The 18049-nt window shown below is 40.7% G+C and overlaps 1 protein-coding gene across 1 annotated transcript in view; it reads left to right on the forward strand.

Annotated features, from left to right (window-relative positions):
• The window catches only part of dntt (deoxynucleotidyltransferase, terminal), a 104019-nt gene that overhangs the window by 22038 nt on the left and 63932 nt on the right, over window positions 1-18049 (forward strand). Inside the window, exons 4-7 of the mRNA XM_085369542.1 lie at window positions 5066-5236; window positions 9528-9599; window positions 9802-9925; window positions 12497-12629. Coding sequence (XP_085225668.1) covers window positions 5066-5236; window positions 9528-9599; window positions 9802-9925; window positions 12497-12629 — 500 coding nt within the window. The remainder of the gene's footprint in view (window positions 1-5065; window positions 5237-9527; window positions 9600-9801; window positions 9926-12496; window positions 12630-18049) is intronic.

The following is an 18049-nucleotide window of genomic DNA, read 5'->3' on the forward strand; positions in this document are numbered from 1 at the left end:
CTTCCTTACTTATATAAATCTACAATTGTCCTTTATAGATCATCACTTTTCTTGACCTTACTCTTTGTGTACGTCGGTCCAGGGAGTTATTTTAAATAAATCCTTTTTATTCTAGCAAAGAGAATCTTCCACTTGCAGTCAATCATGGTGACTTACCAGAAGTTAATAGGTCTTGGCTGTGTCAAATTATGAGACACTGTGGAATCTTCAGCACCGCTTGTCAGAAGATTTAAATGAGTGTACGTGTATATTTAAACCTGAATGTACTTTTGACTTCATGTGAACAAAAAATTCAAACATGTAGACCCAACTTTTGTTATTTCAAGACAATAAAAACGTGTGCGATACAACCATTCCACCCGCAAAAGTTTGCTCAAAAATCAGCTGAATTTGTCAAGAAATAAGAAGAGAACCTAAGGAAACCTTTGAGTTAAAGCTGTAAGTCTACACTCCAGTCACATATTGATTGTTTGAAGTGGTGGTGTACAGAGGCAAAAATACAGAAAAGTACCCTCTTTGTTTTTAGTTCTGTTTTGGTCTCCACCAACTAAATATTTGGAAATATTTGGCTCTTTAGCTGCTAAATATTTTCTGATTTAAGTCGTGTTCATTTTTCCAACAATTATTGATCACTTTTTGATGCAAAATTCCTTCGAGATGTTTGAAAGCTTTCTTTGAATCCTCCCTGCTTTTCATTCGATGATGAAATGAAGGAAGTCTTTTCTAACTTTTGTTTACACTTTGGATAATCTGAAGTTTACCCTGTGGATTTTATGTCAAGTCAGATTCAGGTAGCCTCAGAGCACTGTTCCACACACATCTCCTTAAACTGCTAGTAACACATCCTTCTCACTAAACACTTGCACAATACCAATGTGCCCTTTCACCTATCCAGTAACAAGCTTGCTTTTCCAATTTGTCGCATGCTGTGAGGAGAACCTAGCTTCGTGTGCGTGTGTGTTTGTGTGCTGTAAAGGGTCATTCTTTTTCCATGTGCTGCAGTAAACGGGTCATTGCGTCTCCTGGGTGAGCTGGGCTAAAGTCTTGCTGCTCACTGACCTGATGCTGCATGTCTGCACAGAACTGCGGGTGATGCATTGACCTCAGATAGCGCCTTGACTAGAGGAGAGGAAATGAAGGTCTGCCCTGAGCTCTGATAACACTGAGCTGCATTAAAGTTCAGGTCTAGGATTTCAAATTCCTTACTTTTCAATATCTGTCCTTGGAGGGGGGGTGGTGGGTGGAAGATGGATAGGCTATATGATATTAAAGCGGCATCGGCTTTTATTATTATTCTTAAACATTATTGATTCATGCACCACATAAATGGCAGTATCGCAACACATTAGAGTTAGTGTAATATGAAAAACTGACCTAAAATAACCCAGTTAAAAGCTTCTTATTAATGCTGAATTGAACAATGTAATATGAAAGGATAAATTTATGGTAGTGCATAAAAAAAGGAAAACAGAAGCATCTGTGGTCCTTTTATTACACTACACACCTCTTCACAGCACTCAGAAGTGTTGTTGATAGTGCACAGGTCAGTAAAAAGAAAGATTCCAAAAGACACAGATATTTTTTTGTGTTTTTTAAGATGCATATCAGATGGATGCGTGAGAAATTAGAAAAAACCAATGTGCTTAGAATGAAAAACAAAGTAAAAAAACTCCACGTGTGAATGTACTGAATAAAATATTCCTCTGTGAATGGCATGGTGTCTGCATGCATCCTTCTTTTGAAACCTGTTTTACATAGAAAACAGCTTTGCAAGAGTTTGCCAAATTATAAATGCTACATTACATATTGTCCCAACTATACTGTTACAAGCCATTCGTTATTTTTTTTTACCAAAACACACAATTTGATTTCCACCTTCCTACTTTCTCATGCAGATAACTGAAGACATTTTGTAACTAAAGTAATAACATAATTGTGACTGTAATGTAATACTGAATTTAGTAGCAATGAGTCAGATTACTTGTTGGTGACTGAATGGCTCTTTAGCAGTTAAATATGGCAATTTCTAACAACCTTGCTCGCTTTATAGAGTAATTGGTCCAAGATATCCTGAATTGAACTTCTTTCTCACATTTGACTCTTTACAAATGTGCAAGTCACTTGGTGATAAATGAATTCAAAACTACAGGGCCCTGTCTGTCAAAAAATGTGCCACTTTAGTCACGTGTAACCAGATCTTTTTAAGCAAACCTGGCCCTTGCTGTGGCGAAGAGAGTACTCAAATGGACAAATTTAATTGAGCACTCCAGTTTCACTCACAGTGTGCATCAGTTCATTCAAGTCATTCGATTTGCCCTTTGTACATGCAGCTGGAAATGCATGCTGTGACATATAATAAAAGCTTTTTTTTGTACAGGTAGCAGATTTGCACATTGTCTCAGTTTTGCATTACTGTCAATAGATAGACAATGACTTGATATCAAAACACAGCACTTGAGTTAGTGAGCAAGGCATTGTTTTTGGAGGTATGCACAGTAAAATAGTGACAGAACAGGGATGAGCTGAAAAACTAAACATTTTTCTTTAAACAAGGCAATTATCACATTTATATGATTTAGTAGCACATGCTTTGGGGTTTTGGCAGGAAGAATACTCAGAGGACTTCCATGCAGCAACACATTTCTATTTTGTATCTTCTGCTTCTATAAATGAGTTAATCGTGATAATTGCATCAAATAATGTTTCCTTGTCATTCTAGACAAGTTACATGATGCCTTTTTGAGCATCTTTAAAGCACACGGTGCTTTAAAGAATAATGCCATGTTGCTTCAATAAACTTATCTTATTTTTTCAGAAAAAGAGATGCATATTTAAAAGAAGAGTAATTCACACACAGTATTTTGAGTCCAGTCCCACCTGCTGCTCTTTTCACTCCTCACTGCACCAAACCTGCTGCATCTCTGAGTCTTTTGACATGTTTTATCATAACCGACACAACAGCATTGCTTGTTTTAGCTAATGAATGACTGCAATAATGATGATGGTCCAACTTTCCTGTGGTGACATGTTTTCCTCCGCTTGGTTCCGCAACGGTAGCCCATCACTTCAAACTGTGAAGCGGTCCAGCTGAACATGGTGCCAAATGTACTGCTGCGTGCCAGTTTACTCCAATATTAGAAAGTGTGACACTTGTTTCATGAGCTCTTTTCTCTCTCTCGTCATTCTGTTAATGTTAATTAAAGGCTTAAATCTTGAGTGTGACTGATGTAGATCAAGTGTATTTTTCCTTTTCCACCTTTTCTTTCCCCCTTTTTTTAAAAACCACTATAGAGTTTCTGAGAGATTGAACCAATATAAATAATACTAATAATAATAATGAATGGCTATTTGGGATTTAGCAATGCCTGTACCACCATGTGGCCATTTATTAACCACGTTCTAAGCTTTTTGAGTTAAGACGCCACAAAAAAAAAATTCTTAAAGCACACGCATGAGCTTAAGTAGTATTGCTAAAGTCAGACGAGGCACCCTATTAGTTTTAAGTAAATTATATGTTGCACAGCAGTATTTGGAAGATCTGTTTCATTTCACTTTTTCTTTCTTTATGTAGTGCCAATTCAAAACATTTCCCTCAAGGTACATTAAATGACAAAGTAAAGACCCTACAATACTAAAGAAAGCTGTACAATCAAACGATCCCCTATGAGGATCACTTGATGACAGTAGAAAGGAAAAACTCCCTTTTATCAGGAAGAGATCTCGAACAGCACCAAGAGTCACGAAGAGTCAGACATCTGCAGCCACTGGTTGGCGGGTGATGGGAAAGAGAAGTGAGCCTTGTTAATGACACACCGTTTATAAATACAGATATAATGACTATGATTATGATTATTACTAGCGGTGATGTAATAGCACTGATAGCTGTATATGGTGTAACTATGTATAGGAACAGATGGATAAAAATAACTATCTATAAATGCACTATTATGGATGAGTAATGATAAACAAATGATGAGTTAAGCACATACTAATGCTTAATAGTGTGTGGCATTATTTTAAAGTGCTACCCCTTCACTCTCGTCAGTAATTGTTTCATTAACGTCTCTGTAACTGTAGCAAGATGATTAAGATTTCCTAATAAAGTGACCAGGTAGTGTATTTTACTTTTATGAAATCATATAGGGCACTTATTACTTTTTCTATCAGTTAATTTGAGCATTTTTCCTGGAAAAACAATAAACAGCTTGTTGATAAAATGTCAGAAAAGTGCTGGGAACAGAGTTGTTTTGGTTCTGTTTAAGGGTGCAAAACTGAACTGTGCTCGGTTTCTGTCGTACAAAGTGGCCAATTATGGCATTAGAGTACTGTTGTTCCTTAAACAATTACCAGATTTTTTTTTAAAACAGCTGTTAATAGTTTGTCTGATGGATATGGCAAACTTGAACATGTACAGTATATTTACCCATCATTTATGCACGTGCCTGCATCAGCCTTGTTTCCTGTGTCTGCGAACAATCCCCATGAGTAAAAAAAAAAAAAGACAACAGGATGAAAAACACTCATAGCCTCTTGATCAATTTGATTTTTAATGATGAAATAATGATTAAAGCAGATTCTGATTTCAAAATTAGAGAGCTGTAAATGTGGTAGATCCTTCCTTTCTGTCAATCCAGGGTCCAAAAATCCTGCCTTTGTACAGAGAAAGTCTGTGGCTTGCCCCATGGGAGGCTGTGGTAAACAAGTGGAAAATAACAGGCTCCTGTCTGGTGTTTGCCAGCCTCTAATGTCTCTGTCCAGTCATCTAGAAGAAAAACAACATGCAGCAGGTTTCTACTGTACAGGGACGGTGACAGGGACAGGAGCAGAGACAGCCAGTACTGATAGAGGATGGGGGGGAGGAAACCTCTCTCTTTGTCTGGTTTCCTTCTACGGGTCAATGCATCTCGCATGTGAATGCACACCTGACATATTTTTACTTGGCTTCTCTTTTTCTTCCCAGTTTTCTCTTCCTTTATTTGCAACAATTTTGCCTTGTTATGCTTTTTAATCTACATCCTTTAGATGTGCATAAGATCTGCTTTCTTAATTATTCCTTCACCTGCAGGATGCATTTGAAGTGCTGGCAGAGAGCCATGAATTCAATGACATGGAGGGTCCGTGCTTGGCCTTCAGGAGGGCTGCATCTGTGCTGAAGAGTCTGCCCTGGACGGTGCAGAATTTACGGGTCACAGAAGACCTGCCCTGCCTGGGGGAACACTCTATGTATGTCATAGAGGTAAGGCCCAGTTTCACTTAATCCACAGCAGTCCAGTTAATAGCCAATGCATTTTCCCTCTGTATTTTGGTTCTGGTGTCATGTGTCACTTAAAAACGAAATATAATGAAATGTCAAATGCCCTGAAAACTGAAACTGTTCCCCTCATTTTATCGTCTGGGTTGGATTTTCTGACAACACGTCTTTTGAATGCAACGTCGCAAAATCAAAGCTTTCAGATTAGGTGTGCAAACCATAACTCACGCAACTTCCCGGACCCTATTTATGCAGTTGTGCAATGATCTAAAATAATTTGCTGCCATGAAGATACAGTTTAGTATTTTGGAAACACGCTTGGAAGACGTCGGCGATGATTCGAAACACGCAGCATGTGATTTATGAGCTAAAGCACTCGAAACCAATGGCCATTATTAATATTTATGCTTATGTGATATGAAGTGACAGAATTAACTAACACCAGCGTAAAATATTGACACTGATTGATCCTTTGCACTAGCAAATAAGGGATCAATAAAGCCATTTGTTTAAAACACCTAATTGAGTAGCGCATGTTGGCAACGGCCTCAAATGATTTCACTTCAAATACGATACGTTTTCACAACTATTACTACTCGTATTTTTTGCTCCTCTGCAAAGGAAGGCAAGAAAAAACCCAAGAATTTACTGCAGTGAACAAGACCGTGACCAACCCTCTGCGTGGCCAATAGACTGTTTACATATTGACAATATCCCCACGGACCTGTGTGTGGGGGATTGACAGTAGTTAGGCTCTAAGCCTTTGAACTGTATAACACATGTGATCACTAAGTCCTTGTGAATGTGAAGCGACATCAGCTCACTGATGATGAGGACGAAAGCGTCGGCATTTCTTTTCCCTAATTGCAAACTTTCCAGGTTGAGTAGTTTGCCATAAATTCAATACATGGACGTGTTTTGGGGTTTGACATTACATTACTGTAAAATTAATGTTTTACCAAATGTCACCTCTGTAAACACCAGGCTCTGAAATAAATCAAAATAAAATAAAGTAAGATGCAGCACATAACGGGGAGGGGGTGTAATTTCAGTGCCGATTGATGAGGACCCGTTCGATAAATCACTATCTTTATTAATGTGCTGCTGGAAATAGTTTCCAACGAATGAACTTCTCCAGCTTCATTAGATTAAAATTCACATTAAGAAAAAAAGACACACCACATCAAGAGATGGACAAATACAAAACCTGGCAAAAGCCACTCCTCATTACCTCCGCCGAGGAGGTTATATTTTTGGTTGTGTACGTGCATGTCATTCTGTCTGTAAACACGATAGCTTGAAAAGTTTGGAATGAATTCAGGTCAAACGTTGTAGTGGTGTGTAGTGGTGTCATGTTTACAATCTATTAAATCTGGCTATGCCCACCAAGGTCTTCAAAGTCAACTTAATGGTTTAGTGGTTTGAAATGGACAAAAAGCCTTATAACTATGATTCTTGCAGTGTGGTGTGTATTGTCAACATGTAGAAAGTACTATATAAATATAAAAGATTTAATATCACTATGACTTGACCTCTCCTTCAAGGTCAATAGATTGAATTGAAGGTCAAAGTGATAATATTGCTATATAGAGCTATTTAAAACTGTGATCTCCAAACCTACAGTCTGAAATGCAAAGAAAATCTAATTTGAATTCCTCCATAAGACCTGTTGCCAACAATTGCCATTCCACTGCATGTGTGATGTCACATCCCTCAGCCTTTTCAGCCTGTTTCCCTTCCTCAAGATCACCATTTCTGGTGAGGCTTCAGTGAACAGTAGCTGGATCAGCTGAAGGGCCAGTTGGATCTCACAGGTCCTGTGTCAGGTCTTTTCTGTTCATCTGCTGTAGTTTGTTTGTCAGATCTACACCTTATCGTTTACCCTCTGCTTGTCCATTCTCCTCAGTTTTCTTTTTCTTAATGTCCACATTTCTTATTGTGGACATTAAGAAATGAGGGATGGCTCAAGACTTTTGCACAGCACTGTGTATTATTTCAGAAGGTTTTATTCCCTTTTTGTACGTATGTAGTGAGATCAGATGATCTGGTGGGGGATTCTTTGTGAGCAAAGTATCCCGACCCACCGTCTGTCCGAACCATTTGCTTGCGAGGGGCAGAAATCAGAAAAAAGTTAACTTAAAGGCTGATGAAAGGAAGTTAAAATGTCTGTTGAGAGGCTGCACCAAGGCACAGCATAGGTTTAATAAGGACTGTGAATCATGCAAAGCGTCTGCGGTGGAGTTCAAGAGCAAAATATGGAGTTAAAAATGAATATAATAGGCCCACTTTAAATAAGGAGGCATTGATGCACACGGCCATTAACAACCAGAAGAGTCTGTTCAGTGACAGGTTGCCTCTTCACCTCACTGTGCAATACCTTTTGTGCAATACTTTTGTAAATAGTCAACGGTGCAATAGACTCAATACTTGAAATGTGCAATTCACTTGTATTTTTATTTTTATTCCTATTTATTCTATTTATCCCCTTCGTATATTTTATTTATATTGTCTCTGTATTTATATATATGTGTGTGTGTATAACTCTGTAACTTCTGTCGGTGCTGTGCTTTTTTGGAAATCGAATTTCCCAGAGGAACCCACCCGAGGGATTAATAAAGTTCTATCTTATCTTATCTTATCTTATCTTATCTTATCTTATCTTATGTGACAGAAGTAGTTTAAACAGGCTGGCTCTATTGTATATGACGCATTCCATTACTTAGAAATAGTTTTTTTTCCCTCTGTGCTAGCAAGAAGAATGTAGCTGAATCAGTAACCATCTGCACACATAAGCCTTTCTGGAGGAGATTCTCAATGCTGAGTTCAGTCTCTAAGAAATATATGAAAGAAAGACGTACAGATGTATGAATAAAAACTTTGCTGCACACATGCAGCACACGTTGATGGGTATCAGACAAATATATTTTGTCTCTGAGACAAAAAAAAAAGTCTTATTGGGTCACTACATCTCCACATCTACACTCGAGCTCAGGGCAGGAATCATGGCAGGTTGTCAGGGAAAGTGCGGATGCTCGCTCTGAGAGAACGCCAGGTCCCTGTAGGATAACAAGGTGAGCTCAGCAACCCGGCTCTCTCTGACACGTTAAACCTAACATACACGCTGCGCGACTCACAGCGCGTTTCCGAATCTGTCAAAGCTGTCAGCGCCGAGTCAGATTCATTAAACAAAATAGCATAAATGTCCCGGGGAGACCAAATTAGACTGCCTGTAAGTGACCTCTCCTTCTTGTTCTCCTTGCACAATTCAGACGCACGCCTTTCGCTGGGGTTGTCTCTTTGAACAGTTTGCTGCTCAAAACACCAAAAATGACATGACACAAAAAACAAAGTGAAACCAAACAGAGTGAAAACAAAATGCTTGATGTGCCTGTGAACATCGGAGCGACACTCTATCAGCAGCGACTGAACTGCTCACTGCTGACTGAACATCCAAAGTGGGGAAAATATATAAACCTACTGACATGAAAGTCTGGGAGCACTGAGGCAGAGTTGGGGGATGAATAGTCAGTATATGTGTTTGCTGTATGTGTGTGTGTGTGTTTGTGTGAGAGAGGGAGAGGAGCCGTGCATGTAAAGAAGTGTGTCTTTCCCGGAGCGGGGAGTATGTTGAAGCATTATCCGTGCGTTTTGAGGTTGGCCTTAGCTGGGGGCTTGAAAAGCAGAGGTGGACGGGTGGATGCATCACTGAGCAGTGAAGGCTGCTTCAAACTGCATTGTACTCACAGTGTGGATGTTAGGTTCACTGGCTCACCGATACAGGCTGTCATCCATTCATGCACAAGCTCAAAATGCACACGGATACTTATCCCAGAGCAAAAGCATGCAGGCTCATTTCCCCCTGGCCGATATTAACCAGATAGCTGCTACCTGATTCTTCGCATAATGAAGACAGTTAAAATGTGACCAGCAAAATTGGCAGCACTCTCACTGAGAGACGCAGGCAATTAAATGCAGAACAAAGCGGTTTTGGAGCAAACAACAGAATCTGGGGGAAAACATTACCTTGGGGTTTTTTATGATTGCCATAAAACAGGTATTAATCCCAGGTTTCGCAACAACAAAGCCATTATTTGTCGAAAGGAAAAGAAATGGAAATAAGGACGCCTGATATAAGTGGATGGTTTCTCAAATAAGCAGCGATTTGGGGCCCATTTGTTAATAGCCGGCTGGGGGGGAACCCAGGGGAAAACACGCCGATGCTGACACAGACATTGCTTTCCTTGATGATAATATCATCCGCCTTTGTGTTTTGCAGGAGATCCTTCAACACGGCCACTCGTTTGAAGTCGAGAAAATACTCTCGGATGAAAGGTATCAAATACTAAAGGTCAGTGGATGAATAACAACTCAGTCGATGGCTCGCTTTCTCCATTCTGGAGCTTTTAACTCGCTGTGAAAATGATGCGCTCTGTTGCTCCCTCTTAAGGACTCGGAGCTCTTGGAAACTTTGAATGCTTACCTCTTCTCAGAAGAACCTGTCATTTCAGAGCATGTCTCCTTGATTACATACTTACCTCGTTTCCTGCCAGCTGTTCACAAGTGTGTTTGGGGTTGGACCTAAGACAGCTGAGAAGTGGTACCGCAGAGGGCTGCGCTCATTCAGCGACGTTCTGGCGGAGCCCGGCATTCATCTCAACCGGATGCAACAAAGTGGTACATCAACATCTCACCATCCTCGCTCCGCCACTTTACAAATTATAGAGGAAAAATTTCAAGTCGAGCTCGCTTCCAAGAGAGACTCAAAGGCCTAATTGTTAAATCCCTGCGGGGGGTGGGGCTGCATGTCGTTTGGGACTTTATTTGTGCCTTTTTTTTGTTTACTCCCAAAGGATGTGAGCCTCTAGCGGTAATGTGTTTTCTCTAAAGTGAGATATGATCAGCAGGGAGTTTACTGTAAAAAAAACCACAACAGGAGAGTTTTTCTTACAAAAAAAAAAAAAACCTAAATCAATAAGTAGTGACTCTGAAGGGGAGGCATGGTGCAGACGTCTCACCACTCTGTCGCGCCAGAGCGGGCCATCGAATTAAGTTGGTGCTAAGATTTTTTCAACAATTTACAGCCCACGGCCACAAGAGTGGCTCTGTGAGGCTAAAAGAAAAGCAAACTGGCCAAAAGCTGAAAATTTATTTTTCATTTGTGGTAGTTATTAGTTGTTTTTGAGCCATTCTACAAAGATGCTTTTTCTGAAGGTGAGATATTTCATGCATTTATGCACAGAGGATGATTCTGAATGCGAGGACGCCCTGCTTTTGTTCGTAGCTCCAACAGCAGCTCAGATTCTTTACTTCTCCTGTGAAATACTTCATGGATTGACGCTTCGTCTTGTCTTGGTTTTCATAAAGCGCAGATGATGTGTTCTAAACAGTTTAACTTCACCTCCAGCAACTGTCGCCAGGCCGGTATTTGTGGTATACGACAGCATAAATTTTAGCATATACCCCCACCTCCCCTCAATATTTATTCTGTCCACTGGTTTGGCTCGTTTGGCTTTTGAGTGAAATTACAACCGAGAGCATGTCACACATTATTGAGATGAACAACTCTTTTATGCCACTTAAAAATCAGCAAGCACGCAGCTGGGAGACACCGCTCCATCCTGCTGCTCACTTTGCAATTTACAACAACGTTTTTTTACGGCGCACAGATGTGTGTTGTTGTGAGGATTTGCCGTGCTCTTCACACGACGAGGCCTCTCATTTATGATGAAAAAAACAGATAAAGCATCCAGGTTTTCCATGAAGGAGATAACATACACTTATTTGACCTCTAGTACTAGTAAGAGCTGTGAAATGAGCAAATTATTAGATGCTTCTGGTATTAGCGATCACACGAGGTCCCCTGGTAATTAAATATCTTGTGAATCTCCATCTTTGTGTTAGAAAGCTAGCATTTGCTAATTAACATACAGAGCGCAGGTTTGTGTGGCCTTAGATGTTTTTCAGTTCAGGTGGAGCGCTCTGTTCTCGTGTGCTTCTACGACATGCCGTGACATGAACTCGGAGCCTCCGTGCAAATTTTCCGTGAGCCGTTGTCATTAATCTCAAATTCATTGTTTATTTTTGTCGGAGGAGTTTCTGACTACGAAACGCAGATTTGATGGATGCTTCATTCACAAGTGGGAGCTGAGGTCGGCCGAGGCTGATGAGAACGTCATTAATTTCCGCGGTCATAAACCGAAGTGCTCGGCGTAAAGTTTAAAATGATGACCTGATGAAAATCGAGGGCCCGCAACAAATATAACAATCCACAGAGATGAAACCCACAAATGTGAACCTGTTTGTGGTGCTAAAGGAAAAAGTTTGCTTAGGCTTCATGCTTAAGAAACCATAAACAGACAGAATTAAAGGTGTTTGGAGTGCCTCTCTAAAAAATATAAAAGAAACAGATGTGATCAAATGTGAAAGGAATACGTGAGTGAGAAATATGAAGAAATATACCAAGACAGAAGCAGCCAGACATGCAGATAGCATCAGCTTTCGACAGTGACATATACCCCACAGTGCTCTCACATATGAAAAACAAAATACTGATATTCAGCTTTTCATTCGTCTGCATCATTTCTCTGCTTCTTCTGCTGCTTGGAGTGTAGCTGGATGGTAATTCAAAACACTGTACTGCATCGCTCGCAGGTTTCCATTCACTTTCAAACTCCGTCCCATAATGTATTGCGCTGACAGACACCTTCATCAAACTGGTCGTAATCGATCACTTGGAACACTGCGGTGTCGACTCCGTGCGGAGAAATACCGTGTGAGTTTTTGACGTGGAAAATTTGTCTGAACCCTGAACCCTCCGTCGTGCTCGACGAGTCTTGAAAAAGAGCAGAAACACGAATAACCCCATTTAATTTACTTCATTAGAAGCAGAAATATCATTAAAGGTTTTCTAATTAATTGTTGGGGGAAGCTCCATTCTTCGGTGGGGGACAAAAAAAGAAATGGATAATTAATGCTTTTCATGTAGCACAAAGACAGAGGAACATACAAATCAATGAGATACCGATTGATCCACGAATTATAATTTTTGCACCGTTTCTGCACTCGCTGCAGTCGTTTTGTGTCTGCAGCGGTCGAACACCGGCGGCCGTCTTCTATCAGCCAGGAGAACACATCCCATTTTTACCTTACCTTTAATTCACTCTGACTCTCCAGTTCCCTGGAGCAAATGGCTATGATTGATGGCTGGCTTCCAGACTAATAACCACGTGGTCTTTTTCCCTGCAGGTTTTCTGCATTATGGAGACATCTCCAGGGCTGTCAGTAAAGCAGAGGCCCAAGCCCTGGGGAACATTATTGACGAAGCTGTCCGTGCGATCACACCGGACGCCATACTCACACTGACAGGTGGCTTTCGCAGGTACAAGACTTGTCTCCTCCTTTCAGTGTTGATATTTGAAGATGAAACACAACGGCACCTTCAGTCTTTCCTCGCCCCTCCCCATCCCCCATTATTGTTCTGTTCATATTATACACAGGGAAAGCAAAGACATTAGCAAAGCCTCAAGAGGTCTGCTTGATTCCCAGGTGGATCTTATTACTGTTATTATTATTATTATCTGATATCAGAGCATAGAAGTCACAGAGTGAGTGTCTGGGTAGAAGCGTCAGAGCCGCTGGTGTCTAATTGCATCTTGCAGTTTTCGAGAGTTCTTAGACAAAACGGATTAATTTGATATTTACCACCGCAGAATATTCCCCATCTCACGCCTTTGTTCTTGACAGTAAAACAGAACGCCAGATAGCACGGGTTACTAACGTTTTGCATTTACATTAAGATGCTAAAGTGCATTACATTTGTCAGTCTCAGAGTGCACAGTGAGTGCGCTTGTAAAGCTACCTGCTGAGTGCCACTGTTCGCTCGCAGCCGGTGCCTCCCTCCATTGGCACGTCTTTGTGGTGCTGTTTCATTTATTTATTTATTTGTTTATTTTGTTATGCGCAGTGCTTTGTGGCTCAGTAAGTGTGGAGCACTCCGCTCTGTGGTGTTGTAAAAATCCAGCCGTAACCAGTGGCGTGTGAGGTAAATAATTCAAAAGCAGTCTGGCAGTAAGGATGGGCGCTTGCCTCTCTACAGGGGTAACAGAGCTGCCGCGGCTTTGCTGATGGTCTTTAATAGTGTCTGGACTGCAAACATCACATGTTACTGGAGTTATTCCTGCTCCCTTAAAACCTTATTAAAGTTTTCCTTTTCTGCATTTGCTGTATTCTGTTTGTCAGAGTTTGGTGGAAAATTACTATACGCTAACTTTTATAACGGGGAAAAAAAGTCACTTTAGCTACAGGACTGGTATCGTGGCATTATCTCACATTTGTCAGGTGTAGCCAAAGGCTTTGCAAATTCAACACACTTTGTAATATACAACACCGATTTACATGCTGATCCTTACAGCATACTAGCTTGGCAGCAAATGTGCATGAAATCAGAGTACTTCACTATTTTATACTAGGAGGAAATATTTGCAGCACCAGATGCCGACTGCAACTCCAGAATGACACAATTGTCTAAACAAAGAGACAGCATGGTGCTTTTCCTGAAATCTGTTTCTTACCTCAAGCCGTTTAAACCACGTCCACTGTTCATTTTGATTTCTCTTGCTGTGAGCATTTTCTTTGCGCATTGCAAAAAAAAAAATTGTAAATCAACAGCCAAACCCTAAAATCATTTTGTAGGCCATACACATGTCCCTTCATGGATTTTTAGACCAGTGTTGAGACTGTAAATGAAATCTATTTTATTTGCAGTTCTTGTAGACCAGAGGTTGATACAAAGTAACCTTTAACACTCAAACTAGCAGACAAGGACGCCTTTATCAAAGAAATACCTGCTGCCTACACGAATCACACGAGTGTTTTATTAAAAATCACCTGTGAAAAATATGATATATACACTCAGTGGGCACTTTATTAGGGATGGCTTAACTTAATTTTATTAAGGAAATGGTATTATTTCTCTGCTCAAAACATACATTACATAAAAAACAAAACTATCCAAATGTACCTAGCCCTCTGATTACCCCCCCCCCCCCCCCCTGTTAAATTATGAATTAATTGTGATTGACAACATTTCTTTTGGGAAAAACTGAGTCCAATTTCACTACCCAAACCCAGGCCTGATTACTGCCAGAACTGTTGAATCAAGAAATTACCTAAGTAGAAACTGTCCGACAAAGTGAAGTAGATTAAAAGATTAAAAAAAAACAAACAAAAAACCATCATGCCACTAAAGAAACAACATCACTGACATCTATCAGTCTGTAAAGGGTTACGAAGCTATTTCTCAGGCTTTGGGACTCCAGTGAACCACGATGTAAGCCTCACAAATGGAGAAAACTTGCAACAGTGGTGAACCTTCCCAGGAGTGTTGGGCTGACTAAAATTATTCCAAGAATCAGGAAGTCACAAAAGAACCCAGAACAACATCTAATGCACTGCAGACATCTCTTGCTTCAGTTAAAGCCATTGTTTATGATTCAACAAAAAGAAAGACGCTGGGTAAAATGGCATGCATGGGACATTTCCAAAGCAAAATCTTTTGGGAAAAAATTCTGTGGACTGACAAACCAAATACCTTTTGGACGTTCTGGAAGTTTTGAGTCCCTTTACATCTGGCACAAAACCAACACAGCATTTCATAAAAAGAACATCATACCAGCCGTGGTTGTAGTGTGTTTTCCTGCTTTAGGACAACTTGCTGTAATTGCTGGAGCCATAACTTCTGCTCTCTACCAGTTCATGCCCTGAAGCTCAAGCGCACTTGGGTTATGGAGCAGGACAATAATCCAAAACACACCAAAAGATGAAGGTTTTGGAGTGGCCTTGTCAAAGTCTGTACTTAAATCAGACTGATTTTTGGCATGATCTTAAACCTTCCAGGGTGGAAGAATTAAAACAATTCTGAAAAGAATAGTAGACCAAAATTCCTCCACACTGATGTGAAAGACTCATCCCCAGTTATCAAAAACACTTGATTGCCCAGGATCTTGCAACCAGGTGTCGGGTCTAGTGAGCAGCTGCTTTTTCACACAGGGCCAGGTAAGTTTGGATAACTTTTTATTTAAACAAATGAAACCATCATTTAAAAACTGCTTTTTGTGTTCACTCGGGTTATCTTTGTCTAATATTAAATTTCGATTGATGATCTGAAGCATGTAAATGTGGCAAATATGTAAAAAACAAGAACAACCTAAGAAATCAGGAGGGGTGGGCAAATGTGTAAATGGGAAAGATTCACAAATTTCCTAAATAAGGATGTTGTGAAAATCCACAAGGAAAAAAAAAACGCTCCAATCTTCAAATTGTTAAATGACAGCTGGAATGATGTCTGATTATGTAAATAACTGCTCAGAGGGGAAATGTGGTAAGAGAGTCGAGGAAGGTGATTAGAGCATCATGGATAGTTAACTTCAAGAATGAGGGAGAGGAACAGCTCAAGATTTATGGGCCAGGAGTCTGCTGCAAAGTGTAAAGGGGCCTGCAAGAGCGCCTTTATGGCTTCAAATTCGGGGAAATGAAACACACATTTACTTCACCCCATATTTGGTGGAGACTTTGGAGAGAGAGAGAGAGCGAGATAGACCTAATTGGAATCATGCGGCGCTATAATTGAAGAACGATAACTTGTGCATTATCAGGAAGCAAGTAAGTAATTTACCTTTATCTTGTTGAAAGGCTGATTCTCCAGACATGGTTTAAACACAGTGGGAGGCAGTATGAGGTCTATTACACCAAAATAGTTCATATGCTTTCTAAGATGCCAGCAGTACCACTAATAATCCACTTACTCGTTTCACGGTGACATATTTGAAAATGTTCCCTTCTAAAGTCCTGTCAAAGCTCGATTTAATTACCTATAATTTTGAGCCTGGTGTAGAGTCTCTTATTAGCTTCATCTTTCTAGCCGATACCCCTTGTCAAAAATGGAAATGTGCATATCCTATATACCTCCTTAAATAGCTGCACCCGGCTCTGGCAAATCTTTCATCTCGGCAGAAGATGCACAAAAAGATACCACGACTCCCAAAAGTTTCACAAAATAACTCGTGTGCTGGAATAAACTCAGGCTGTCATCCACTTCAGAGAGAAACAGCGTGGCGAGGATTTGTTGATGCCACTGACATTAGCCTTATTGAAAGGACAGCTGTGGAAGGCGGGTGACAAGTCTTAAAGCGGTTTTGTTGGAGGGGAGGATTAAAAATAGATTACACTTGAAAATACAGCTTCTTCCACAACTGCATGTGAAGGCTCACGCAGTGTCAGCGGAACACTGTGTTTATTTCAGTATGAGGCAGGCAAGTCCCTACTGAGGGACATCAAATTGTCTGGAATATGACTCAAAGTGACACTGATGAGGGGGGGGGGGGGGGCATTGGTGTCTCCTCTCAAATCCGCAAACAGCCGCCGAGTCCCACCGCACAGTTTGCCTTGAACAACAGCTGAGATAAGTATTCCTTATCGGCTTAGTTCGGGGTGTCGTGATTCTAAAACAAACCTCATTATCAGCTTGCAGGGGAGGAAAGAGCAAAACAAGCCATCTGGTCATGAAGAATAGGCCACACTTAGCTGCTTTTTCCTGTTCTCATTTCATATCTTCCTGATTATCGCCTCGCACTGCTGTGTTAGCAAGAAATGTGGATGGGAAGGCTGATAGAAGGGGAAAATGATGCATAGTCACAAACAAAGCCTGGTTGCTTTTTTGTGACCTAAGTTTTGCAGAGCTTAGCCTGCAGACGCCCGTAGCCTAACACTTCGCAGATCTGTATTATTCATGCGTGTCGTCATGTCGTCCACACAAAACTGTAAATAACCATGTGTATTTCATTGTCTTTGTGCAGTAACACTTAATAATTTAGCATTTTCCCTCACGCGATAAAAGACTAGATGGCCTAAATTCAAACCAGGTGTTTATCGACGTGCAGCTGTGCCCGAACGCCTATCAATTCTTCTGTTTTTACCCACATCTTCACATCCATCCATCCCACTGAGCAGGAGTAGGTGTCCAATGCTAAACAGGAACAGAGCTCTGAAGTTGCACTGCTAAAGGCAGAGACGAAGAAGAAGAAGGAGAACCCCTGGTATGCTGGAAGAATGTGCACGACATGCTGTCATCCGCCTTTCCGCTGACTGCTGCTGAATTATCTGCACTGACCTGACACATACTGATGCTCAAATGGGAGGGAGCTGAAAAGCGTAAATGCCGCTTCCCCTAAAATAACCTTCCCATGTTATCCCCTAACACACACACACATACACACACAGACACGGAAAACCACTATTTGACAAGATTAGGTCGTTCTTAAGCTCAGATAGGAGGTAAACCCAATTTATGCTGATGATCTCTCTCTGTCTCCTTCCCGCTTTGGTTTCTTTGCTATTCTCGGCACACATTTATGCAGTGCACTCGAGTGGGTTTTGCCGGCGCAGCAGAGGCTAACAGCGAGACTCACTTAACAACTTAAGCACACTGTACGAGCTGGAAGTGTTGTGGAATCTCAGCTTTGCCAATTAAAGCTGAGTGTTGGGAGATTTCATAGGCAAAAGTTGCTCAGTCAGCAGATGGAAATCTGTGATGCATTCTCAAGTAGCGCTGTCCTAACAGTCAAAGAAGTGCCAACTCTTCACATTGAGGCCTATATATGTGTATGTATATACTGCAAAGTCTAAACACAAGTGTTAAAATGAATTCACTTAACAGCTTTGATATTTAATACAAAATAAAACAGGCTCACAAGGCAAATTGAATAAGTGTTACCAAAGACGCAGCTGCAGAGTGAACCTGTA

This window comes from Diplotaxodon limnothrissa, linkage group LG13 (assembly GCF_057381915.1).
Source record: "Diplotaxodon limnothrissa isolate DT_005_m linkage group LG13, D_limnothrissa_male_GT1.1, whole genome shotgun sequence".
NCBI classification, from domain to species: Eukaryota; Metazoa; Chordata; class Actinopteri; order Cichliformes; family Cichlidae; genus Diplotaxodon; species Diplotaxodon limnothrissa.